The sequence below is a fragment of the Vitis riparia genome, chromosome 15 (genome assembly GCF_004353265.1).
Source record: "Vitis riparia cultivar Riparia Gloire de Montpellier isolate 1030 chromosome 15, EGFV_Vit.rip_1.0, whole genome shotgun sequence".
In the NCBI taxonomy this organism is placed as follows: Eukaryota; Viridiplantae; Streptophyta; class Magnoliopsida; order Vitales; family Vitaceae; genus Vitis; species Vitis riparia.
The window spans coordinates 12,891,552-12,919,193 of record NC_048445.1 but is presented as its reverse complement, the minus strand read 5'-3'; the positions used below and the strand labels follow the sequence as shown (position 1 = coordinate 12,919,193).

General features: G+C 38.6%; 1 protein-coding gene across 1 annotated transcript in view; it reads left to right on the top strand.

Moving 5' to 3' along the window:
• LOC117932481 (translation initiation factor eIF-2B subunit epsilon) overlaps nt 1–26,443 on the top strand; it is a 94,604-nt gene extending 68,161 nt beyond the window's left edge. The window contains exons 13-15 of the mRNA XM_034853745.1: nt 2,332–2,403; nt 25,493–25,618; nt 26,130–26,443. Of these exons, the coding sequence (XP_034709636.1) occupies nt 2,332–2,403; nt 25,493–25,618; nt 26,130–26,162 (231 nt within the window). The 3' untranslated portion in view covers nt 26,163–26,443. The remainder of the gene's footprint in view (nt 1–2,331; nt 2,404–25,492; nt 25,619–26,129) is intronic.
• The last annotated feature ends 1,199 nt before the right edge of the window (nt 26,444–27,642 follow it).

Here is a 27,642-nt window from a genome sequence, read left to right as displayed (position 1 = left end):
CCTTCTTCTTCCTATACTCCTACACAATCAGGTAATATCTATCACGCACTTATGATTTCCAGTCCTTCAAGAACTTGGATAATTGATTCAAGGGCCATAGATCACATGACCAATGACTCCACTTCAATCCATACATATTTTCCATGTTCAGGAAGTAAGGTAAAAGCGGTTGATGGGTCTTTTACACTTATCGGAGGAAAAGGCAAGATTTCTATTATTTCCTCTTTGATGCTCTCTTCTCTACTTCATGTGCCCAAAATTTTATGTAACTTGCTGTCCATTAGCAAGATCAATAAATCCCTTAATTGTTTTGTGACTTTCATTCGTAATTGTTTTAAATTTGTAGGACCTAACAACAGGGAGGATGATTGGCAATGCTGAATAGAGAGAAGGTTGCACTATTTGGAACCTAAAGGAACATCTATCCAAGTATATCATAGAGGAAAATGTTAATAACAAGTGAAAGAAATCCCTCTGCATCACCTATGACATGGTCATCCAAGTTGCATGTCCTTAAAAACTTTGTATCCAAATCTTTGCTTTAGTCCATATCTTTCCAAATTTAAATGTGAGAGTTGTGAATTGGCAAAAAATCATTGTGTCTTTTCCTTAAAAAAAAATAAATAAAAGATCTTTGATTCCTTTCTCCTTGGTTCATAGTGATGTATGGGGTTCATCTAGAGTTCTCTCTCTCTTAGGTAAAAAATGGTTTGTCACTTTTATAGATGATTGTACTTGGGTCACTTGGATTTGTCTTCTCAAAAATCTTTGATTCCTTTCTCCTTGGTTCATAGTGATGTTTGGGGTTCATCTAGAGTTACCCCTCTCTTAAGTTAACAATGGTTTCACTTTAATAGATGATTGTACTCAAGTATATTTCAACAATGCTGCTACTAGCACTTCCTCCTCACCAAAATGTTTCTCCTATTCTTCTATATCAATGTTGTCAATTGACTTAAAGAAGTCAACCTCAACATCTAGCCTCCCAATTTGAAGGTCCTCAAACACATAGCCTAAAAGAACCAAATTACCCCTGCACTTCACCTCACCCTTAACCCACAAAATAAAATTACTTCTTTGATGAGCAATTAACCATGTGGTGGATGGATATCATGCTTTTGTCTCCTTAATTTTTGCTTTATTTTTTTCCATTAATAACAATATAATAGTGATGAGTTAATTCATCTTATTTGACTAGTTTATATTGTACAGTCTTCTATACCTATTGATTGTAATTCTAGTTGAAAGTACTATTCCAACCTTCTTCCTACCTCATTTTTAATAGGCTCAAGATCCAACCCTCCATATTGGTATATTTAGTAATATATTCAATGTATTTAGATAATATAATAAGATAATGGTTCTTTATGGAGAGTGTTTTAGTACTGCCTTAATTGAATTAAAGGTAAAGAAATGACTCTAATTTCAAGGTATGGTCCCTTCAAAGTTCTTGTGAATTATGGTATACTTTCATTTTAGAGAGATCAGTGGGTTTAGCAGTGAGTAAACACCAGATGAAGAATTCAGGAGGTTCAGGGAGTCAACAAATTGTTGATAACTTCGGTTTACAAACTTTCATTTTACTTATGTATTGGGAAGTAGATGTATTTTCAGATGAGAGGACTGGTGAAGGAAAGTTACACATCCTTCAACACCATATGTTATATTTGTATGTACTTATGTATGTTTGTATCAATGTACGTACATATTTATGTATGTCAGTAGGAAAGTGATATCACCTTTTTCTCAAAGAAATTTATGTGCTGTTGTTGTATATGATATCAGATCATATACAACATTCTCTGCACCATCTGAACTTTTTTCTAGTACATGACACTTACTGAGGTGGTGCACATAGTGTTCTTCTCCAATGTCCTTGTTTGTTTTGTTGAACAAGGATACAGGGACATCTCTAATGTGTATTTCCTTCCTTCAGCCAATAAACAGATATCCCTTTTGTCAATCTCAATATTATCATTTTACATATACCTGTTTGTAGTTTAGGTTTTTATTCAATACTTTGCTCCATATCTTGGTTGTTTACCAAGAAATCAGTAGTGCTCTCATATAGGCATTTCTCCTCATATATATGTTGATGTTGACAACAAGACAAATAACTCCCCCTTTTTCAGCTATAACTGAAGGATTTTATACTGAAATTTTAGAACATGTAAAATTTTTTGCAGTTGAATGAGTTAAAAACTTCATATTCAACTTTATTTGATGGCAGATCTCTTTGTTGCTTGGTTCTGTCATCTGTGGATAATAGAAATGATGTGCCATGTTTTATTGTCAACCCTTAATAATAAATCCTTTTGGAATATGTTACAGATTGAAGTTATACTGAAATTTGAAGAAATGTGTTTGGAATCTGCCAAGGAATTTTCTGCATTGTTTGCACAGGTATGTTTATGATTGGATGTTGTAATGATTAACATAATTGTATTGAATTAATGCTTATTTAAAAATGATGTAATTATTCACTCAGTTAACATATAACAAGTACCTTCTGGTCAGGGTTGTTGGGGGTGGGTTGGGTTGTCAGTAACAAGTACCTACTGTTGTTCCTGACTGTTCATCTCATTCAAGCACTGGCTCTGATGTTTCATGCTGATTTGCTTTTTACGGAATTGGAAACTAAGAAGCCAAATCTCAGGGTATTTCAAAATGAATTGGGTAATCTAGGAAGAAAGAAAAAAGTAAGTAAAATGTCTCAAGGAAATGAGGAAACCCTTTGGAAGAAATAATCTATTGCCACTGATCTATATCATTCAATCCGATTATTGATCCATTATAAGAAACAGGGGGACCCTCTTTCACCCTATATTTTTGTTTTGGTCATGGACGTCCTTAGTAGCTTAATTGCAAAGGCTAAGCAGGAAGGTTTCACTAGAGACTTCAAGATTAAGGGTAGAGTGGAAGAAGGGATTCAAGTCTCATGCCTCTTGTTAGCAGACAATACTCTTCTTTTTTGTGAGGATAATGTAGATCAGTTGAAATATTGGAAGTGGATAGCTTGCTTTGAAATGGTGTCAGGTTTGAAAATAGATTTGCACGCATCCCAAGGCATACTGTATAATGGCATGCATCCTGGTGCATACGGTATTGTAGCATGCATCCTGGTGCATACGGTATAATGGCACACATCTCGAGGGGGGGAGGCGACAAATATGGATTGAGTGGCTTCTCTTTTTGGGCGTATAGTAGGAAGACTTCCTAATTCTTATCTCGGTTTACCCCTTGGGGCCCCTTTTAAGCATTGTGGTGTGTGGGATTTGATCAAAGAGAGGTTTAAAAGGAAATTGTCTACTTGGAAAAAATAGTACCCATCCAAAGGAGGAAGACTTGTCCTTATTAAGAGCACTCTATCAAACCTCCTTATCTATTTCATGTCCCTCTTTACAATTCCCAGAAAAGTGAGGATCAGATTAGACAAAATCCAAAGAGACTTTTTGTGGGGGATACAAGAGAAAAAGAAAGATCCATTTGCTAAATTGATTAGATGTTTGTAAGGATAAGAAGTATTGAGGGTGGGGGCTAAGAAGTTTGGAGGGTCTTAATCAAACCTTGCTAGGCAAGTGATTATGGAGATTTTCTTTTGAGCAGGAGAGCTTGTGGAAGAAGATTATTCATGGAAAATTTGGGGAGATGGAGGGGGGATGGACTACTAGAGGGGTGAGGGATTCTTTTGAGATGAGCCTTTAAAAGGACATTAGAAAAGGTTGGGAAGAGTTTAGTTTTAGATTAACTACCCAAATTGGAAATGTTAGACATACAAGATTTTGGTGGGACATGAGTGAGGGAGTTTAAGTTAAAAGATGCATTCCCTATACTTTTTAGAATAACATCCTTACAAAATGTTGCAGTTGCATATTTATGGGAGAGAGGAGGGGGAGAGTGGTCATTTGGAAGTTCATTTTAAAAGACATTTCCAAGATTGGGAGATAGAGGAGGTGACAATTTTTTGGAGCTTATTTACCCATTAAAAGTGAAAGAAGGAGAAGACACTTTACTTTGCTAAGATAATAGGAGGGGAAACTTCAATGTCAAATCATATAACAATCCCTAAGTTTTTAGAATAATTTAGTATTCCTAGCCAAAGAGATTTAGTGATCTCGTGCTCCACTTAGAACATGTTTTTTTTACTTGGAAAGCTGCTTAGAGGAAGATCGTAATTGTAGATACATTAATGAAGGGAATGACTTATGTTCAACAAATGTAGCCTTTGTAAAGATGGTGAAAAATCAATTGATCACATCTTGCTTCATTGTGATAAGACGAGTGATATGGATTTTTTTTGTTACCAGTCTTTGGCTTGATTTGGGTGTTTCTAGCCTCAGTAAGAAATTTCCTCCTTGAATAGAAACTTAAGGGGCTAGATAAGAAGAGAAGAATAGTTTAGCAATTGGCTCCAATTTGCTTATTCCGGTGTACTTAGAAAGAGCACAACCGAAGGACTTTTGAAAGAGCTCTTAGATCAAAGATTGAAGGAGTTCTTCACTAAATCACTTTTAGAGTAGTCCCATGATTCTTTGGAAATAGAGAACTCTTTTAATCACTTGTTGTTAGCTTTGCCTTGTTTTTGTAGGCTAACCTTATATTCGTTTGGTGCTTGCTTTGGGATGTTTTGTGTATACTGCCTATATATGTAGGGTGCGCTTTTTTTTTGATAGGAAACGACAAAGGAATATATTAATAGAAAAAAGAAGTACAAGAGAAGGATGAGTAATCCTCCCACCAAAGAAAACTAAACTATAAGAAAACGAAAACAAGAAAATACAATATAATATGAACAAGCTCTCTAGATTAGACCAACCCAAAGGAATTACACGCCGCTAGCCAATCAAGTTGTAACACAATAAGGGGAGTCCCCTTAAAGACCTTGGAACAAAAAGCCCAAAGAGAAGCAAGGAAATGAATAAAATCCCAAAGATTCTCTGGATTCCTTGCTTTATCCTCAAAGATCCTCGTGTTTCTTTCCTGCCACACAACCCAAATTATAGCTATGCACGCAGCTTGCCACAAAATTGCCCCTCTCTTAGATAAACCAAAACCATTGTAATTGATGGACAGCATGTTGGAAATGCTCATCGGGGGAACCCAATCCGTCTTGGCTAACTAAAATAATTTGTGCCATAACCCCATTGTCAAAGAACAATGTAGGAAAAGATAATCTGCTGATTCTCCATGCCTCATGCACAACTTACAAATATCAGGACTAAGAGGGTCTTGTCAATTGTAGCAAGTCATTAGTATTTACCTTATTGTGTGCCACCAACCAGACAAAGGACTTGACTTTGAAAGGGATTTGAGAATTCCAAACGAACTTAGTAGGGAAAACTGGAGGAGAGCCAGAACATTGGGATAAGGCAAGAAAGAAAGATTTGACTGTAAAAAGCCCTGAAGAAGATAAAGATCAGGATCTCGCATTTGAAACTGAAGATGATAAATGCAAACAATCCAGTGACCGCATGAAGCCCTCTAAATCTTTTATCTCGGAATTGGATAGGTTGCGGCGAAAATTAAAGTTCCAAGATAAGGGACGAGCAGATTCGAGAATTGAAGAAATAAGAATATTTTTATCCGTGACTATTCTAAATAGTCTTGGATAGTGGGATCCCAAAGGTTGGTCCCCCCACCACAAGTCTTCCCAGAATCAAATTCTTTCCCCATCTCCTACCACAAACCGAGTAAACCTGGAAAACTCCTAAAAGACTTGTGCAATAGCCTTCCAAGGACAACGATGTGGCCATCTGACTATGGTGTTGGCATCCCAACCATTAGAGTGTGATCCGTAAATGCTTAAAATAACCTGATGCCATAGAGCTGAACCCTCCCTAGGATACCTCCACAACCATTTCCCCAAGAGAGCGACATTCCTTAGAACAATCTTTCCAAAACCCAAACCCCCTTTTGCCTTCGACTTACACATTACATCCCAACTAACAAGATGATCTCTTTTACCTTCCCCAACCTCTGACCATAAAAAATCCCTTTGCAATCTCTCAATTTTTGCAGCCACTGATGCAAGTATCTTAAACAAGCAAAGGAAGTAGTAAGACATGTGGGTGAGGCAAGATTGGATAAGAGTTATCCTACCTCCAAAAGATAAATAAGCCTTTTGCCACCCATCTAATCTTCTCGAGATCCTCTCAATCACTGGATCCCAAAAGCCACAAGTCTTGGGATTCCCTCCCAAAGGAAGACCCAAGTAGGGTATAGGCCAACCAGAAGCCTTGCAATCTAGCAACTCGGCCAACCTAGAAAGATGATTCTGTTCAAGATTGATGCCATAAATATTACTCTTGTCAAGATTAACCTTAAGCCCAGAAATATGCCCAAACACTAGTAATAAACTCTTGAGAGTCTGCAAATCTTCCTCACTAGTGCTAGAAAAGAAAATGGTATCATCTGCAAATTGCAAATGGGACACCCTTGTACTGTTCCTACCCACCCTGAAACCCTCAAACGAATTTCTTTCCTCTGCTCTCAATAACATCCTACTCAGTACATCTGCGACTAAAGTAAACAAAAAGGGGGACAAAGGGTCGCCTTGTCTTAAGCCTCTAGATGTCTTGACCCACCCTTTAGCATTTCCATTCACTAAGACTACAAAAGATACTGTGGACAAACAACCTCTCATCCATTTCCTCCACCTAGGACTAAACCCCTTTTTTTCCAACACATGATCCAAAAAAACTCCAACTCACATGGTTGTAAGCCTTTTTAAAGTCGATTTTGAATACAACTCCTTCCTCCCCTGAACGTCTTTTCTCATCCACTATCTCATTGGTTATGAGAACTGCATCCAATATTTGTTTCCCTTGAACAAATGCGCCTTGAGTAGAATGAATAGTTTCATGTAGTACCCCTCTTAGACGCCTTGATAACACTTTGGCTATTATCTTGTAAAGGTCTAAAGTCTGAGATTTTCTTTGTCATGTTTTTTTTGCGCAATAGAACTATGAAGGAGGCATTAGTGCTTTGATTGATAATCCCGCTACTGTGAAGCTCTGTAAATACTCTCACTAAATCCTCCTTGATCGCATCCCAGCAGTCTTGAAACACTGCAATGGTAAAGCCATTAGGACCCGGCGCCTTATCCTTATCCAACTGAAAAATGGCCTTATAAATCTCTTCTTTAGTAAAAGGGGAGTCCAACCTAGACGCACTCTCTTCAGATATAGGGGACTAATTTAAGCCTTCAACTCTCCAAGACTCTCCAGTAGGACTCGAGTAGAGCTTTTAAAAGTAAAGTAAAATCTCCTCTATGATGCTCTCTGAATTATTCAACACTATTCCTCTTTCATTCTCCAACACCTTGATAAATTTCCTATTTCGCCCGCCATTAGTCACTTTATGGAAAAACTTTGAGTTACAATCCCCTTCCTTAACCCATTTCACCCTATCTTTTTGTCTCCAATGAATTTCTTCCCTCAAAATTAATTCCTTTAACTCCCCTTTTCTTAAAGCTCTTTGAACTAAAAGTTCAGAAGTGAGACCCCCTCCTTGCTCAATGACATCAAAGTTAGCTATTTCATTCAGGATGCTTTTTTTCCTTTCATTTAGCACTCCAAAAGAAACCTTATTCCACTCTTTCAAATTGGCCTTAACAAATTGTAATTTCCTCATGACTCGTGACCTTCCCACCCAGTTCCTTGAAAACCTCTCCACCAACTTTTAAAGCACTCCTTGAAACTAGGATATTACAGCCACATATTCTCAAACCTAAAAGGAGTTGTGCCCAACTTGAACGGGTTGGTTTCCAAAACTATTGGCCAATGATCCGATGTCCTTCTAGGAAGAGCTTCTTGAAGGCTTTGAGGAAAGTAATGCTCCCACTCATTTGAGTACATAAATCGGTCCAATCATTTACACACGGGAAACTCTTGCATGTTTGACCAAGTGAATGGTGCGTTCCGTAAAGGTGGATCAAGCAATTCACATTCTCTTATAAAACCATCAAAGTCTTAGACTAGATTCACCCAATTTTTTTGAGCTTCTCCTTATGACATTAAAATCACCGCCCGCACACCATAACGGAAACGATAGACCAAAAATGTCTAACAACTCCACCCAAAAATCCTTCCTAAGTAAGGGACTATTAGGGCCATAAACTGCGGACAACCAAAGAGGTCTATAACTATCCAAAGCAAACTTGACTGAGACCGAAAAGGATCCTATTACCACCTCCTCACTGCGCAATTTATTAGAGTCCCAAATAATCAAAATCCCACCTGAAACCCTGCACGCTTGAAGAGCAACCCATTCCTTATTTCTAACTAACCAAACACTACCCACAAACCTTCTGTCACACTCCACCTTTTTTGTTTCCTGGATCATCACTACATTCGGATTCTCTAACCTCAGAAAATCTTTAACCACCCTTCGCTTTTTCCTTGATCCCAAACCCCTGGTATTCCAACTAATTATTTTCATGGAAAAACAACACAGACCCTAAACCCCCAACCAGTTCCAATAGGTCTCACAAACTTGTAGAGCGTCTGTTCTTCCTTCTGGAATATACCTTAATATCCAGAGAGCTTAAAACCTCATGCACTTTAGCCATTTTCTTGGGAGACAGGCCTTCAATTTGGAACTTGCCCGATGGGGAGACCATAACATCACCCTGGCTAACTGTAACCAGGTTGGGCACCTCACTGGGCAAATTGGGTTTAGTCTTAATGGGGTTGAAACTCTTAGGCAGCCGGTTTGAACAAGCAGATTGGGACCCCACCACAACATGGTTAGGATTGCTAACACAATTTTGACATAAAGTACCCACATTGTCTTTTTTGGAAAAAATTTCAGAACCTTGTTGGCGATCGGAACTTGGAGGAAATAGGGTAGTCCACAGCTTCTTTGAACTAAACTTCACTTCCTTCTTCGCGGAACCTCTCGTCTAAACATCATGATCGTTTGAAACTCCTTTCCCCTTTCCCCCTACAGCGGCTTCTTCTCTTTGTGACGGAACCTGCTTTTCAGAGGGCTTCTTTTCTCCTTCTCCTTGGCCTAACCTCAACGAGCCTTCTAAGTTACAACCCATTTTTGCAACATTTAGTGGGCTGAAATTGGGGAGAGATTGGGCCTCTCTCTCAAAGGCCCGACCCTTCTCGTCTGAGAAGGCCTTGTCCTCGCCGACCGTAGCTACGCCTGCCATTTCTGTCCTAATAGGCCCGAAGTTTAGTTTTTTTGAATTCAAACTGAACAAGCTGTTCCCCATAGCCTGACCCCTCTTAGCACGTGTCCCCACTGGAAGAACATTAGGCCGACCTCCTTTCTTCTCTCTTCTTCTTTCTGCCAACTTTCCCAACACGAAAACTACCTCCAGCCGTTGATCTAACTCTCTCCTCCCACCTTCCACCACTTGTCCCCAAGTGAGATTCAACAACCACCTGAGTCAACTCACCCATTGCTCTGCCTTTCCTGACCTCTTCATCTTCGACCACCGCGATAGAAATAGTGAACACCCAATCCCCGTCTATCACCTCAATCAAAGCTGGGAGAATTGACCAATCCTTCATTGCAATTCTTATCCTTGCCTTGCTAAGATCAAACAATTTCAACGTTTGCCATGTCAAAATATTGTGTGAATGGCCGAATACCTTGGTCTTGAGTTTTGTATATTATATATAGACTTTACAAGGATGCTATACATGGAAAGCAAATAAAAGCAAATAAATTCCCGCATGATTCTAGCCCTATACATGTAAACTATAATCTGTTAAATAATGTATGCTAACTGTACAGAATAATAAAATGGAGAAATAAGGAAACAATTGTGAGCTAAAATAAGGAAAGAAGAAGTGTGGACAGCAAGTTGTCCTTTGATAGGCCCCCTCAAATTGATGTAGGTTGATCAACAAGCATCAATTTGCTACTTAGCAAGCAATGTCAATGACGAAGGAGAGCCTTGGTGAAGATATCAGCAACTTGTAAGTCAGTGGAAATATGTGGAAGAGTGATAACACGAGCTTCAAAGGCTTCACAGATAGAGTGATAGTCCACTTCAATATGCTTTGTGCGCTCATGATAGACAGGATTGGCCGTGATCTGAATAGCACTTGTATTATCGGCATGTAGAGGTGTAGGACCGGTCTCAGAAAAATCTAACTCCGCAAGCAAACCTCGAAGCCAAATGATTTTAGAACAAGCAAGAGACATCGCCCGGTACTCAGATTCCGTAGATAACTTAGAGACTCTGTCTTGCTTCTGACTTTTCCAAGATATCAATGCATCATCTAAGAACACACACCAACCAATGATGGAGCGACGGGTATCCGCACAACCAGCCCAATTAGCATCACTATAAGCAGCAAGGCGAGTAGAATTGCCTGCAGGGAAGAACAAGCCACGAGTAGAAGTGCCTTGAACATAGCGTATGATCCTACGGACAACAGCCAAATGAAGATGACGAGGAGTCTGAAGGAACTGGTTGACTTGCTGTACAGCAAAAGAAATGTCCGGTCTAGTAATGGTGAGACAAACAAGGCTACCCACCAACTTCCTGTATAAACTGGGATCAGCAAGTAAGTCGCCCTCCTCTTTGCGAAGCTTGACATTTAATTCCATGGGAGTATCAACAGAAGTAGCCCCTTGTAGACCAGTTGTAGCCACCAAGTCACTCGCATACTTATGTTCATTGAGGGAAATACCAGAGGGACTATGATGCACCTCAAGACCAAGAAAATATGTGAGAGACCCAAGATCTTTCATATGAAAGGACTCGGAGAGATGAGTTTTGAGCTGACCAAGTAAAGCAGAATCGGAACCAGTGATCACAATATCATCAACATAAACCAAAAGAACAACAATACCCATGTCTGATTTCTGAAGAAACAAGGAAGTGTCATACTTGCTCTGCCTGAATGAAAATTGTAATAAAGTGGTGCGGAATTTATCAAACCAGGCCCTCGGAGCCTGTTTGAGACCATAAAGAGAGCGACGAAGCTTACACACATATGAAGTTGGAGAGGGAAACAATCCCGGGGGTGGCTTCATATAAATACACTCTTTAAGATCCCCATGAAGAAAAACATTTTTTACATCCATCTGATGTAGTGGCCAATCACTGGAAGCAGCAAGAGCTAGAATCGTACGAACAGTAGTTATTTTAGCCACAGGAGCAAAGGTCTCTTCATAATTGACACCATATTCCTGATTATTCCCAAGTGCAACAAGCCGAGCTTTCTAACGATCCAAACTTCCATCAGATCGGACCTTGACTGAGTAAACCCATTTGCAACCCAGAGGAACAATAGTGGGAGGACAGGGCTCAATGTCCCAAGTGTGATTGGCCTCTAGAGCGTCAATTTCTTCCTGCATAGCTTGTCGCCAACAATCATGCTTGGCAGCATGTGAGTAGCATGTGGGAGTATCAAAATTGGACAATGCAGCGATAAGGGCTGAAATAGAATTGCCAGAACTGGAAGAGGGAAATCCATACCTATTCGGAGGTACAAACACTCGAGAAGAGCGACGTACTGAAGGTGCTGGAGGTACTGCAACTGACTGAATCTGGAGCGTGGTAGGATCAGATATCGGGTGAGCCACCGAAAGAGACTGTGGGCGGGAGCGTCTCGTATACACAATACCTGGTTGAAAGCGAGAACTGAGTGGATGAAGATCTGAGAACTGCTGCTCAAAGGAGGGGAGGACCACAGTAGAAGAGGATGACACAGTAGAAGAGGACACAAGAAAGAAATGTTGATTTTCAAAGAAAATAACATTCCTAGAAATATGTGTACGATGTAATGTAGGATCATAACAAACAAATCCCTTTTGACACATATTATATCCCAAGAAAGCACATCGAACAGATTGAGCAGATAATTTATGTCGCTCATGAGGAGGTAAATGAACAAAGTATACACAACCAAAAATACGAAGGTGATCATAACTAGGTTGCTTAGCAAATAAGCAGAAATAGGGAGACTCCATATGTAGGACTTGATAAGGTAAACGATTAATCAAGTGAGTAGCAGTTTTTAGAGCCTCTACCCAAAACATGGATGGAACAGAAGATTCTAACAAGAGAGTACGTACCACATCTAGAAGATGACAATTTTTGCATTCGACAACTCCATTTTGTTGAGGAGTAGAGGGACATGAACGTTGATGAATAATACCCTTAGAAGCCAAGAATGTTTGAAACTCAGTAGACAAATACTCACCACCGGAATCTGTGTGTAATGTCTTAATAGAAGTAGAAAATTTATTGTCAATATACGCTAAAAACTCAGTGAAAGTACGAAAGACCTCAGATTTAGAGCGAAGAAAGTAGACCCAAGTAAATCTGCTATGATCATCAATGAAAGTCACATAATATTTAAATTTCTCATGTGAACTAACCGGGAAAGGTCCCCAAACATCACTATGGATAAGATCAAAGCAGTGAGATGCTCTACTTGCATGCAAAGGGAAGGAAAGAGTTTTACTTTTACCAAGTTTGCAAGAATCACACTCAAGAGATAAAGAAGAACGATCCTTATTACCAGGTAAATTAGAGTTCAATACATGAGATAAGATCTGAGTATTGGGATGGCCTAAACGACGATGCCACACCATATTAAGATCTGAAACATTATTACAAGCAAAAGACTCAATAGAAGAAAGTGGAGAAAAATCTGGAACAGGTAAAAATAGTGGAAACAAGCGCCCCACTTTAGGTCCCTTCGCGATCGGCTTCCCCGTTACCTGGTCCTGCACAACACAACCATTATCAGAAAAATTAACAGCACAATTGTTATCAACTAATTGGCCAACAGAAATAAGATTCGTGGAAAGCTAAGGAGTAAGAAACACATCAGTGAACTTAGAAGAGGCATCGCCGATAGCAGCTATGGGCAAAGAGCTGCCATTGGCAGTCTGAATGGAAGATTGACCAGCGTAGGGCCGAACATGACACAAAGTGGTGGGATTATTAGTCATGTGATTAGAGGCCCCCGAGTCCACGTACCAGAGTTTAGTAGAATTGTTACCTTGAAACCCCATTGCTGATAATGCTGAAATTAACATACGTTGCACCATTTCTGGGGTGCAGTAATCTGGTGCAGGAGGTGTAGGAACAGAGCACGCGGTTGAAGGAGAGTCGTGTGCTGCAGAAGTTGTTACAGGAGGGACAATAACCGAAGTCTGAAATGCTTGGGCTTGACGATTCTAGGGGTGAATACGACATTCTTTGATAATGTGACCCTTCTTCTTGCAATAAGAACAAAACTTCTTAGGGCAAGTGGCAGCAATATGCCCATATTCCTTGCAGCAGAAACACTGCAAGTTTTTAGAATGCATAGGTGGTCTGCGTCATTGGGCAGCATAATGTCACAGGATGCTTCAAATGACCCTCCCCATGGGCTTATATAGGAGGAGGGAAGCTTCTGGAGACTCCTGGAGCCATCTACACTAAGCCATTGGTGGGAAGAGTGTGGAAGGTTCTAGAAATTCCTAGAGATGTCCACACATCTCTACACTATGGTGGAAGGCATGAGAGGAGTCCAGGGCTTTCTAGAGAATTCTAGAGATTTCTTGTACATAAGGATGTACATAGATTAGTGTAGGGAGTTCTAGAATATTCTTGATTTGTAAGGAACCCTCCAAGGTTCCAGAGAGTTCCCTTGGTGCCTATAAATAGGTGAGGGCCTCATTTGGCCAAGGCACCACCCAAATCACTTCCTAACCAAGCAAGTGTGCATCCAAAACACTTGTAAAGGCTTCTTTGAGCAATAAAGAGCTTCCATTCTTTAAGGAGTGGCCTACTAAGCTTCTTAAGCTTCCGAGTCGCGAGTGTCTTAGCCGAGCAAGCTAAGCATTGGGGATCAAGGCTGACTTAGTAAGATCAAGCATCTTGACTTGCCTAAGTGCCGCACGAGCTTAGTAAACGACTAAGTCCGTGACAATAAGCTACAGTTGCCGTCCCGGAATTGCCATGAGATTTGCTCCAGAATAGCTTGAGTACTAAGGCGTTGCTCTTCGCGAAGTAACTCACCAAAACAAATATCAAGAGAGGGAACAGGAGATCTATTCAGTAAAGAGGAGCGAATAGATTCATATTCCGGACGTAGTTTCATAAGAAATTGATCACGCCGGGTAGTCGCGTGAATAGTCTGAATAGTTGAGAGAGCGGCAATAGGAACATCCGCTGTAACCAAATCAACATATTCATGCCAAAGAGTCAGAAATGCCGAGTAGTAGTCCTGGATGGAAAGACTACCATGTTGAAACATGGCAATCGCATGTTCTAACTGAAAGCGACGAGCATCGTTATCCTGATGATAAACTTTCTTCAAATAAGCCCACATAGATTGAGCGGAGCGATGGGGCCGCAAGTGGGTGACAATATGAGGCTCCACTGAACCAAGAAGCCAAGACATGATGCGTGCATCAAGCACAGCCCATGAAGGAGAAGACCCAACATCCTGAGATTTGTCAAAAGTGGATGGTTTTTCAACATCCGTGCCATCAATATGACCCCAAAGGTCTTTTCCCTTGAGAAAAAGTTCAAACTGAAATGCCCAGGTAGAAAAATTTGTGCTTGTAAACTTAACACACAGAGGTGCGGAATCCATAGAAAATAAATAGAACCCGAGACAAAAGGATGGACCAAAAAAAATCCCAGAAGAAAATTGACCCACGACAGCCACAGAAATACTGAGAAAAATGGTTGTGGTTGGGTGCAGCACGGATCAACACAGACTTGACCGAAAGACATGAGAGGCACCTCCGAAACAGAGAAGACAGAAAAGAATTTGAGGAAAGAAAAATTAGCAACCTTGCTCTGATACCATGTCAAAATATTGTGTGAATGGACGAATACCTTGGCCCTGAGTTTTGTATATTATATATAGACTTTACAAGGATGCTATACATGGAAAGCAAATAAAAGTAAATAAATTCCAGCATGATTCTAGCCCTATACATGTAAACTATAATCTGTCAAATAATGTATGCTAACTGTACAGAATAATAAAATGGAGAAATAAGGAAACAATTGTGAGCTAAAATAAGGAAAGAAGTGTGGGCTAAAATAAGGAAAGAAGAAGTGTGGACAGCAAGTTGTCCTTTGACATGCCAATCAATTTCAGTCACCTTCCCCCACTGCTCCACTATTTTCTTCAGATCTACCTCAGACCAGAGATGAAATGGCACACCCCGTAGCTCAATCCAACCTCCTCTGAACTTCCCCTCAACTTCCGAATTTTCCTTTGGCGACCACCTTCTTAACTAAATTGAATTCCCTCCCTCAATCTTAATAAACCTTAAATCTTGGAGAAAGAGAGCTTCCTCTATCATTTCTACAAAAAAAAACTCCTTTTCTGCCTGAGAAGGGCACTATCGTAGCCACTCCTTTCTTCCTTAAGCTTCTTGCCACAGCTCGGCCAACCTCAACCCATTTAATGCTATCTGCACTGCATTCACATAGCACGGCACGCGCCCATCTCCCAAAAGGAACAAATCCACCTCTCCTTGGTCCTTCATCTCTGACTACGTTTGCAAAAGACCGGTATAGAGGACCCATGTGATTGTGGATAACCCTTTCCACTCTGTATTGTCTTCCTTTTTCAAATGCATTAGATGGGGGGACCGCCGACATTGAAGACAACGCGCTTTTTAGATTCTCCCATCCTTTGCCCTTCTCGCCCTCAGGAATAACCAGAAAAATTGGTTTTATGTTGGTAGCGAACTCCAAAATCCTTATGAACCTTTTGTGGTTGTTGAAGCTTACTTCCAACAAATGGACGCAAACTTTTCCCCTAAACTTTCTGTTGAACCCCAAGTGACTCTTCATTTCGATGGCTTTCGTTAAGTGTTCGATCAACCACCCTACTTCTTCCTTTTCAGATCCTAAGACATAAACAAAGCCTCTGCTGTGCTCTGTGATCGAACACCAATTTCCTCCGTGCTCGCCTTCCAACCTATCCAAAGAAGGTCCTCCTCTCCACAGAGACCTTCAACGTCCTTACCATACTTTTTCTATGGTTCTCTAATGTGAAAATCAAACCACCTTGTCTCGTGCGCTCTCTTTTTGGCGTTTCTTAATTCATGCTTTTGTTATCTATCAAAAAAAAGAAAAAAAGAAAAAGAAAAATGAAGCAATTTTCTTGGTCTAAACAAATATATTAAACCTTATCATCAACATATAAATTACATAAAAAGTTTACCGAATTCACTAGACCTTATCACCATTATATATATTTAGGATACCCGAACTCTTCAACTTCACCCTAACTTCACTGTACCAATACAATATGAAAAGGTTGTAGGTGTGGGATCCTTGTTGAATACTCTTATTTTGCTTTGAATATTGAATATTTTGATTTTTTTTCCCCCTTTTTAATAGGCAATGAACAAGGAAAGAAAGTTTTTTCCCTATGAAGAGTGATAGTTTTTGCTTCTAAGTGAGTGTTTTTTCTTTAGCATGCTATATCTAAGTACCATTCAAGATCAATTTTTAAAAGGGTCTGCATCTCCAAAAATTTGGTATGTTAAGGATCAGGCACCTAAACACATACCCTTGCCCAATGCCCATACCCAAACCCACATAACATAATATGTACTACATTGCTGAACCAAATAGGTACCAGAAACCAAATATGTCCAGAAGATAAATGGTGGTAAAATTGACATGCATTTCTTCATTCTGAAAATCTATATTGTTTGTCTAGTGGAGAATTGGTCGTTCAATCTTTAAAACCATCAATATTGTCAACTGTATCACAATTTATCTACTAAATGCATTCATTATTGTTGGGTTGGCTCTCTTTGTCCTACAATATGCAATTGGTTACTTGGTTGGATTTAACCCTTTGTGACACATGATTTGCTCGTATCTGCTGCTTAAGTGTGTCTCATAATCCCTTATCTTGTCCTTATTATTCAACTAAATTCTCATGTCAACATGGGACACTAGTTTCCTATTGTAGACCCTTAGAAACTCGCATGGCATGCCATTGCATTGCAATTCCTTATAGAATAATTTCAATGGATCAATGGATCAAATTACAATCAAGATAATGTAGATCAATCAACTGAGCATTAAATAATATATAGTCCATGAATGCTACTTGAAAATAACCTCTTCTGCTCGGTAGTGAATTTGCTCCCATTGGACCATCATGCTTAGGCCAAAGTGTGTTTTCTATTCCGTATCAGTGTCTCTATGTGATAAAATCCTACTTTTATTAAGCATGTTGGATCAATTCTTTACTTGGATAACACTTGTTTAAAGTGTATGGTGTTACCATGTTTTTGTGCATGTTCTCTCCTGAAAAAATAAAAGCAAGATTATTTATTTATTACTGGAGTGTTCCCTGATGACACGTGTACTTTTTATTTTCTTTTTAAATCAAATTGTTTTCCAGTGCTTGGTGTATAAAATTTGTCGATGAGTCAATGACATTGTTCTAATGAGCAATAGAGCAACATTGAATAATGCCCTTGTGGACTCGCATTTCTCACGTGCGTTCCCACTCAATCAGCGAGACTCGCTTTTTAATGGTGAAAAATTAGTTTTAGAAAAGTTGGAGTGGTCACTTATTTTTATTATTTTTTTAAGGGAAAATAAAATAAGAAACTAAAACCCTAAGAAAAATGACTTCTTGAATTTGGAAAAGCAAGTCTTCGAAAAGCCCGAGTCTTGATTTAAGGATCAGGTTACCTATTGGGAAAGTACCTGAAAGAGGTAACACCCCTCTAAAGCCTTAAATAGGTCTCTATTAGCTAAGTTGAGGGAAATGTGACAATTAATCAATTGATTATGGATACCTAGGTAGGTTAAGGTAATTTCGAAACTAGCATGCTAAATAAAAAATCAAATCACAATCATAAAGGAGAGTTAGGGTCTGTACCTTGACTGTTTCTTAAGTGCTATCACAAGACATCGAAGTTAGTTCAGGAATATTGGCACATTTTTATAAAAAATAATCAAACAATGCATCATGGCAATCAAGGACAACATCAATCATAGATATAGCTCAAATGTCCTACATATTCATGGATTTTGGAAAATGGGTGATAGAGAGCGTCCTTGGGTGGCTTGCTAAACACTTCATGGGAAACAAGGTTAGCTCAATAACAGTTGCAAAACAATCTCATGCATCACAAAGAGGATCAATATCAATCAAATATCAAACAAACACCTCACTTGAATCAATATCAAAGGTGTCATGGATGTTGGGCCCCCACCAAGACCTAAATTACTTTTGCATGAGTTGGTTCAATGCATTCCATTATTTGGAACCATGACGTTTGTTCATGCTTGTTGGAAAAAACGAGTAAACCGTGAAAATTAGTTGAAAATAGTGAAAATGCATGCTGGAAGGGAAATGGCAGCAAAGAGTTTGTTAAAAATCTGGATTTTATGCCTAGAAGAAGTCTAAAAGGGATTTTTTAGAGCTGGAATTATTCAGTTGAAAATAGATTTGAAAAATCAATTCAAAACTGTAAAATCCCAATCAAAGAAACAAATAAAGGAAGAAGTATGCACCAAGATGACCACGATGGAGTGAGGTTCGGGGTAGGTAGGCATGTACATTTCTGAATCAAGTTCCTTGTGCTACTACTCATTCTCCAAGAGCCTGTAAGTCGCTTCACACGTATCTCCATGCAGCAAATGAGTGTTCCAGTTTTCTGGTTTTCCAGCTCTCAACCCTATATGCACTCCAACTCAAGATTCCCCTCCCTGCACCTTAATCTCTATCTCTGCTGAATCCCAATAACAGAAACATTCTTCACAAAAATGAACCTGACGGTCACTTCTTCCGAGAACTCAAGTTTTTGATTGTGTCTAATAATCTTCCTGAGCAAATCCTCATAGCTAGCATCAGTTCCCGCCTTTGGGATGCAATTTGTGTCATTGTCCTTGGCAAAACCCATTGTGAAGACGAACAATCTTGTAGTACGGAGGCAAATGCAAGTTCATTATCCCTGATTCACCTTGAGGGCCAAGTATAATAGAGTCATCATCTAAGAGTCCACACGGCAGTGGAAATGACAGAAAGTTGCTGTCATAGGATTGCCTATCCTTTAATGGAGCATCTCGAGCGTCATACCCGCGAATCTGAGGAGAGGAAAAATCCCAGAAACCATCTAGTAATACATACAGTCCCCAGAAAAGGGTATCTCAAGATTTAAGGTCTTTATCTGGTAGTAGAACGCATCAATCAAAAGGTTTAGAACAGAAACATGTGCTAGGAAACGCCACTCCATTGGTCTCAAAACAATGGGTTGTCTGATAGTAGAGCATGAACTGTGAGTGGCCACTTTCAGAGTGCAGGATCATTATATCTCTAATTGAAACAGTCCATAGTTTTGCTCCAACTTGATTGAGATGTTCCAAATGAAGATTTGGAAAATGTCCAGTAGCTTCTGTAACCTGACAAATCCTATTAATGGATTCAACCTCACATTTGAAGTCTTTTTATTCCCAATTTTTCGACATCGTCTAAGATTTGTTTTGACAATTCACCTGGGGTTTCTTGAGAATATATATATATATATATTTATATATATATTTTTTTAATTCTTCATATCAATCAGATATTCAATGAGGCTGCTTCTGTATCCCCCTCCTCCGAATCTTGTGGCCTCAATTTTGGGCTATCCGGAATCACCCAGAACCTCCTTTGCAACCCCATTTAGTGGCCTTTGTAGCTTGCTGCCTCTAATTACATTAGCTTTAGTTTCGATACACTAGAAAAAGGTCCAAAATGAATCCGCATGTGCACCCCTGAGAGGTTCAAAGATGACCCCATCTGCCACTTCAAGCCTGCAGAATTCTCGTACAGTATCTGCTGCTTCTCAGCTGCAATGAGAGGAGATATTATCCCAAGTAGACACTTCCAGCTTCAAAACTGCAATTTTCTTGATCAGATTCTCAGCCGGCTTGGGCATTAAGCTTGCGTTTTTGGTATCATCTTCATAGGTTCTCCCTGCTTTTTACTGTCATATAACGATCCCATGCTTGGCTTGCTCTGTATGCTCCCTCCTGTTTCTGTTCTGGGGATTTTTTATGTGAGTGAAACTTTGTTCAATTCTGCCAGAAATTCGAATCCAAATTACACCAATGAGCTTCCAAGCTTACGTCAAACAATATGTCGCTCAACTCCAAATCACTGTGGGGCATTTGTGGGGTAGCAGTCATGGTGAAGATAGCAAAGTTTCCTTGCAATTCCAATCACAATTTTATGCTTGGCTGCCCAGTGCCTTTTCGTTCTGATTTTCTCAGCTAAATTCCCTTTTACTGAAGCTCCCTTAAAAGGAGTGGGGGAGGATCCATTTCTCCAAAGAAAGATCCAGCAGGAATTATTTTCTTCACATTAAATCTTACTGTCTTCAACAATGTGCTGGCCAATGATAACATGATCACTCGAAAGCATGGGGATATATTAGCTTGGCTTTGACCCATTTAACTATGCTTGTGGATAACTCCAGGAGCTGTGACTCTATACGGGCCATTGAGTCCTATAGAGTTAGGAAAACCAAATCTGATGTCATTGGAACACTACCTCCAGTTCCTCCAGTTCAGGGAGTGGTAGGTGGAAGATCCTTTTTGAAATTTATCTCCAACTGTCCATCATATAACTCATGTACAGGATCTCCGAATTTCTCACTGGTTCCTGCAGTGAGCGGGTCACCCAACCAGGCACACCCATTGGGTCAATAAGCAATTCTACCTGGATGAAGAAGAGAAAGTAAAGTGGCCCAATGAGAGCTTTGCTTTGAGTTGATTCGTCTCTTCCAAATTTTGAAGAACTTTTGGACAAGCAGAAGTAACATTTTCCCTTGGAATAGATGTTCTGCCAGCATGAAAGTTCCATATAAACCTAGAAACATTACTCATATTCAAGATAAAGTGTGGCAGAATGCTTCCCCAAAAGAACGTCTGACATAGTTGCTAGGATAGTTTGTGCAGGGTGCAGTACAATTCTTCACCAGCTCACAAGATAGACTGGATCACAGTTCAATAGACAACCCAAAACTGCTTCAACTAGAGAGGCATTCACATTGGTAGCGCTTAGAGCTGAAGTGCTTAAGTCGTTGTCGTCAGAAGGTTCATTAACCGAAGAGTTCCTAATAGATCTTGGCCAGAAGGAATAAATTCGGTCCCCAAAAGCCTTCAGAGCTAGATTAATGACCTACAGTTGGCTCAATAGTAGGACTTGAAGGTTCTCGTCTTAATTTTTGAATTTCCAACACCACTTCAATGTAGGAATCACGAACACTAGACAACAGTTCTCTGTTCCAAGCTTCAATTAACAAATTTTCAGCATCAGGTCGTGCCTCAACTGCAGCTCCTTTATCCTGGCTTTTAAAAAGATAACGACCTCCATTGTGACGGACAAGGAAACATCCAAGAACAGTGACAGGCATGTTTATGTCACTGAACAAAGGAAGAGGACACAAAATGGAGTTTTGAGGGAAAGGAATTAAACCCTTCTGGTAGCCAGTAGGACTCTGCCATCGATCAACATCAGGACTCTGCATTGATCCAACAGAAACTCAATAAGATTGGCATGACAGCAAAGCGGAGTCTGAATTTGGTTGCACCAAGCTACAGGACACCCACAACAATAGATCCATCTACACACAGAAGGAATTGGCCTCCCAGAGAGATTGTCTTCGATGCTGATCTGGTGGGGGAATAAGCTGTTAGTTTCCTTTCTGAAGTTGCAACTACCATTCTCAGGAAACTGGAAATTCCACCAGCTTTTCTGAATTTCTATTTGCATTCGAAAAGTAGGAGCTTGTTCAATACAAAAGTTCCAAGAGAACATTCTGGCAATAGCTTGTTTTAGGATCAATTTCAACTTGCTGCTGTTTGATGGGGATGTGCAAAGATCCAGATGCAAAACTGGATGCTGTTGTTATGGCACTGAAAACAGAACAAGTCTAGTTCAATATCCTGCTGTTTCCTAGAGCTGACGGTTGATTTATAGAATCATTTTGCTTGGTATCTCTCAACTGCTGAAATTGCTACTGCCTCTGAACTTGGCGAGGTTGAAATGGAACTCGTTCCAATGACCAAAACGGAGGTATCTTGACCTTTTTTTTTTTTAGGAGTGCAATCTGGGGATGTGACTGTTGGTTTTAGGTGCCTTTTGCTTCTATTCCACATTCTGAGAACTTTCTTCCACATCAAATGCTGATAAGACATGAGGCTGCACTGAGACTTTTGATTTATGATTGACAGGGGAAGGTTGCACCACATTTGATATTGGAAAATACGGTTCATCTGGGATCGATGAAGTGGCCTTCAACTTCTGGTCTTCCATATTGCTCTGTTTCTCAAACATCATTTGAAGTTACTTTGCCTGTTCTTCAATCTCCAGCCACGAATTGCGCTGAACCTCAAGTTGTTTGTGGAGCTCCCAGGAACTCCATTCTTTCATCAGAAACTAAGCCTTCATCATAAGGTAAATGCTGTTGAAGCAATTAAATTCCCCCAACTAAAATATTCAGCATTCTGGAACTGTTTGGCAGTGCATCTTCCAGCTGTAGGAAACATAGGTGATCAGAGGCCTTATTAGCCATAAAAAGCAGTAGACTGACCGAACCATCCCATGTCCATGTGAGCAGTTCACCAGAACAGGATTATAGAAATCCGGCCTTCCAAAACATCTTTGCCATCATTCCCGAGTTCTGTGTGCAATAGGGCTGAATGGTATTGAACAAAAACACTTTGAAGATCATGGTGCTGGAGGCAGCTTTTTCAATCAATTATCTCTCTTACGTACTGGCATTCCAATAAACTCGGCATCCATTCATGTATCAGTTGTAGAACAAGGCAAAAATTATGATTCCATCCTCTTAGAAAGCTGCTGATGCTCCCAGAGGTATGACTTGGTTGACAGGAAATGGGAGAGGAGCTGAAACATTTCTACACTCATCTGTATTCTGGCACCATGTTTCTTGAATTTGTAGCTTGTTTGTCATCCTTTGGTTAGCGTCTTTGCCTTTCCATTGCTCCATTTTCAGTGCTGAAATTTTATTAAATCTACTGTGAACAACTGTTTTGGTGAAGGACATCTTCTCAATCAAAGTGAAAGGCTATGAGACGGTGCTAATGGCAATGTATGCAAACTGGAGGCCAACTAGAATAGCTCCACATGAACTCTTCCATTGCTTTTGTGATGGGAGATCTTTCAGGGTCTTGCAGAACACATCTTTATCGACATCCCCATTTATGTAAAACAATTCATAGCCATAGGAATTCAAATAGGCGACATGATCCTTACCGCAAATTTTTTACTGTATTCCCAAGTCAGAGGCAAGGGTTCTTGGCAATTGCGCTAACAGCAAAGACTGAACACAACTGCAGCCATTCTCAAGAAGATAATGCTACTAAATTCCATCTTTGAAAACTAAAATACAGTGCAAGCATCTCTAGATCTGCTAAGTTGCGTAGGGCCAAACTAAGTCAAGAGAACACCAGAAACATGAAATTACAACTTCACGAGGGTTCATAAATATAGTCAAAATTTGATCAAATTGATGGAGAGCTACCCAGATAGTAAAGGAACTGAACGTTCAAAAGCCCACTGATATTTGAGATCAAGTATTTTTGAAGTGCTCTAAACATGCTGAATTCAATTTCTTGCCACCACTGCAATATTCAATCAAAGTCTCCAAGGCCCACAGTACCAAATTAACAGAAGAGAAACCCAGATAGGAAAACAACTGAAGGTTCAAAACTTACCAATATTTGAATACTGGCTTCAAAGTGGTTTAAACAGTGAGCTTTAATTTCCCACAATCACCCTAAAACTTGATCAGTCTTCAAAACCAATCCACCAAATTGATGAAAGATAGAAGCCCAATTGACATAAGAACCAGAAATATTTTCTCCAAGAACTTTAATTGCCAAAAATACCAAAGTTGGTCTGAAATACATGATACCCAATTCACCAAACCAAGAAACAAGACAAACCCACATGACACACAAACACCGTGAAACTTGATCAGAGTTTTGAAACCCAGTTCGGCCAAACTAAATACTTAAACCCAAAAGCTCAAAGTCCCAAGAAAATCTCTACAACTCGATCACAACATAAAGAAAGGGGCAAAAGAATTAACTTTCCTTGGTGCTATAGCTGAATGGTAATATCCTGAGGAATTTTTGGGTCTGAAAGGAGTTGAAATTGATTTCTTTTTCAAAAGAGGGTGGGGATATCCGAGAACAAGAGCATGATTCTCAAACACCAATATCAAAGACAAACCCATGCATCAACCATTTACCAAAAGGACCAAAGTGAAACCAGAAAACAGGGTATGCATATACATAAAGATATTAAATAATATAAGCAAACAACCCTAGATGTCCACAATAATCAATAGAATAACACAGAGATTTGCAAAAAAATGATGCAGAACCATGAAAAAAAAAAAGAAGGAAAAAGAAGATATAAGTTTTGTGTGACCGTACCAAGAAGGATCTCTTCTTGAGGAGTATTGCTTCTTCTAGTCTGTCATGTTCTCTCTCAAGCCTCCCAAAAGGACTGGTGATCGCTTCCTTTTTTTTCTCTGTTGTTTATTTTTTTTCCCTTTGTTGTTTTTTTTTTTTTTAGATCCTCCCTTTTTCATGTATATATATCAGCCTCCAGAAACCCAATATGCCGAAAGAAAATCCCCCTTCCTTTCTTCCTTTTTGTGTCCTTTGCCTTTTGGAAAGTTTACTCTCTGCCTGATGTAGAATTCTCCTTTTTCCATATGTATGTAGCCACATTGATCCCCTTTTCCCTCCAAAAATATTTTGCTTGCCTTCTTTGAGTGCACGTGCCTTTGTGAGAGTTGATTAGCAACCCCAATTCTCTTATAAGACAATAAAAACAAAAATAAAAAATAAAACCAAGTAAAAGAGTTAGAGATCTTGCAATATATAAAAAGAATAAAATAAAACAAAATAATAAAATAAAATGGTCAATCCCATGCAGTTTTTCTATAAAAAAAAAAAGGATAAGCAAATGTGTAAATAAATATCAAGTACATGCAAATTATACAAACTGTGAAGGTCATGCGGGCTATGCAAGTCATGTGACTATGCGAATCATGCAAGAAAGGAATGAGTCTAAAAGTGTATAAGTGACTTAGGGTGATCTAAGTGGAATTTGACTAAAATGCACCTAAGCAAAGCCTAATCTAAACTTGTAGGGTGGCCAAGGTCACAACGAGGGGCCAGATAAACTCCTTAACCAAAGTCTCCAAGTTGGATCAAAGTAGGTAGGTCGCATGAGTAACAATGGGCTGCTAGGGAACCACTGTGAAATACTGAAAGACCATCTAAAGGCATGTGCTAAGAGAAAAAATGGAGGGTCTACAACACCCTTCTTTTTTGTGCTTTAAAGTTATCTAAGAATAGTATTGACAGATATGATGCTGAATTTTTTTCAACTTTGGTGATCAACTTTTCTTGTCATATGTGATCTCCTTCCTCAAAGCAATGTGATTGAATGTTGCTTGTTTTATTTTTCTGATTCACTATCATTATTTTGCTTTACAGATTTTGCATATTTTGTATGAAAAAGACATCTTGCAAGAAGATGCTATTCTCAAATGGGCATCTGAGAAGGAGGGTGCAGAAGAATCAGATAGAGTTTTTGTTAAGCAGTCAGAAAAATTCATCCAAGTAAGCATTTTTCTCTTTATTCATGATTTATTCATTATAATTAGTCATGTATGTCATCTTCAAGTCAAGTAAATCTTTTATGATGAGTACGCACCCACCCATAAAACATGTGTCTTGGTGTGGGCATGTAAGTGGTATATATAAATTGGAGAGAAAAAGAGGGGATGGAATGGAACAAAGATAGGAACTGGCAGATCTAGGTTTGATTTGGTTGGAATTTTAACTGAATTGTTAAAAAAATCACTATTTTGATTTCTTTAAAAATCAATTAAATTTTCCGCATGGAATTTCTAAATGTCTTAACGAAATGAAACATGGAAGTTTACTATTATGATTTCAATTTCATTTTGTTTTGTTTTTGTTTTTGTTTTGGTTTTTGTTTTAACATCCATGTGTTATAGCTATGATTCTTTTCCAATTAGATAGCCTCTTCTGTACTCCAGAAGATCCATCTTCATGTTGCTAGCAAGGTCATATTTGCAAACTAAATGGTGTGTGAATTTTGGTGCAGTGGCTGAATGAGGCATCCGAGGAAGAAGATTGAACAAAGGCCATATATATGCATGTATACATATATATTCAACATGGCAGATAGATACTTCCATGCAGGATATTCATGTGATCTTGAAAGCACAGTTGTATCTGTGCATCTTCTTTCATATAGCTGTATGGCAGGTTGGGGAAAAACATTTTGTCCATCTCTGTATTTTGATGGAGCTTACTATCAACCCTAGAGGAAAAAATGAGTTGTTTTATTGATTACAAGTTTTTGTGATAGGGTTTTTCCTAATCTATGGAAGGCTTATCAAATGTTTTTGAACTCGACTTTGGTGTTCTTCCATGTGAGATTTTTAATTTCTCTAAAATTTGACTAGTAAGTGTTGAAACATAACTAAAATTGTGAAATGCATGCCAAACTTGTACTAACTTCTGATCATAAAGTCCTTGAAACAATTAGGGGATTAATGGTCTAGCTTCCATTGCCGGATACTGTTACAAGGACTCTTGAAGGCATGCCAAGTATTTGGGTACATATGGGAAGATAGGTGCCTAATCATGGTAAGTAGCATTTGGGACATGTTTAATATTTTGTCTCAATTGTGATTATTTAGTAGCCTTTTTATAAGATGTGATAATGTAATAAATCTTTCAATCCTTGATCCATGATCACCTAAATGCCTGAGGGGTTCATTCTCAATAATTGCTGAGATGCTCGAAGGTTACTATTGAAAAGAAAAAGTCAAAATATTTTACTTTTTCTAAATAAAAAAAAGTAACATGTTAGTTTTTTTTTTTGTTTTTGTTTTTTGTTTTTTTACTTTTTAATACTTAATAGAAATAAAATGTTAAGCATTATTAAACATCATTTAGCTTTAAGTTCCATTTATAATTAAGCAAAAAAAAAAAAAAAAAAAAAAAAAAACCAAACTTAACCAAATGTCTTTGGTTGGTCTTTCATTTGATTTATTTGGACATTGATAATTTAAGTTGCATATAGGTTGTTGCTTTGGGTTTGCACTCTTAATTCACTCTGTTTTATTATTATGTTATTATGTTTATATGTATGCATAAGAGCTTGATGTTATAAAAATATGTTTTCAATCATTAAACTTGTAAATAAAATAAAAGCTAAAAATCAATTTTAAATAAAATTGTAAAAATAACATTTTTTTTTTAAAAATTTGTAAAATTTTAATAAAAGTTGTTAAATTATACCTTGTCGATAAAATTGGATTAAATTTATAAAAAATATTTTTTTAAAATAAAAATTGTAAATGCCATTTTCTTGTGAATAAAAATTGGAACATTTTCCTCAAATAGAATTGCATCAATTTTTATTTTTATTTTTTTAACAAAAGTAAATAAAAATTATTTTCTAGTAAATGAAATACTTTGAAACATTTTCTGCAAATAAGAAAGAAATCAAATGGTTTTCTTTTTAATAAATTAGAACTTTATTTATAAATAAAAAAAATTGAAATCATTGAATTGGAATCTAACTTTTTATGTCAATGAACTTTTTA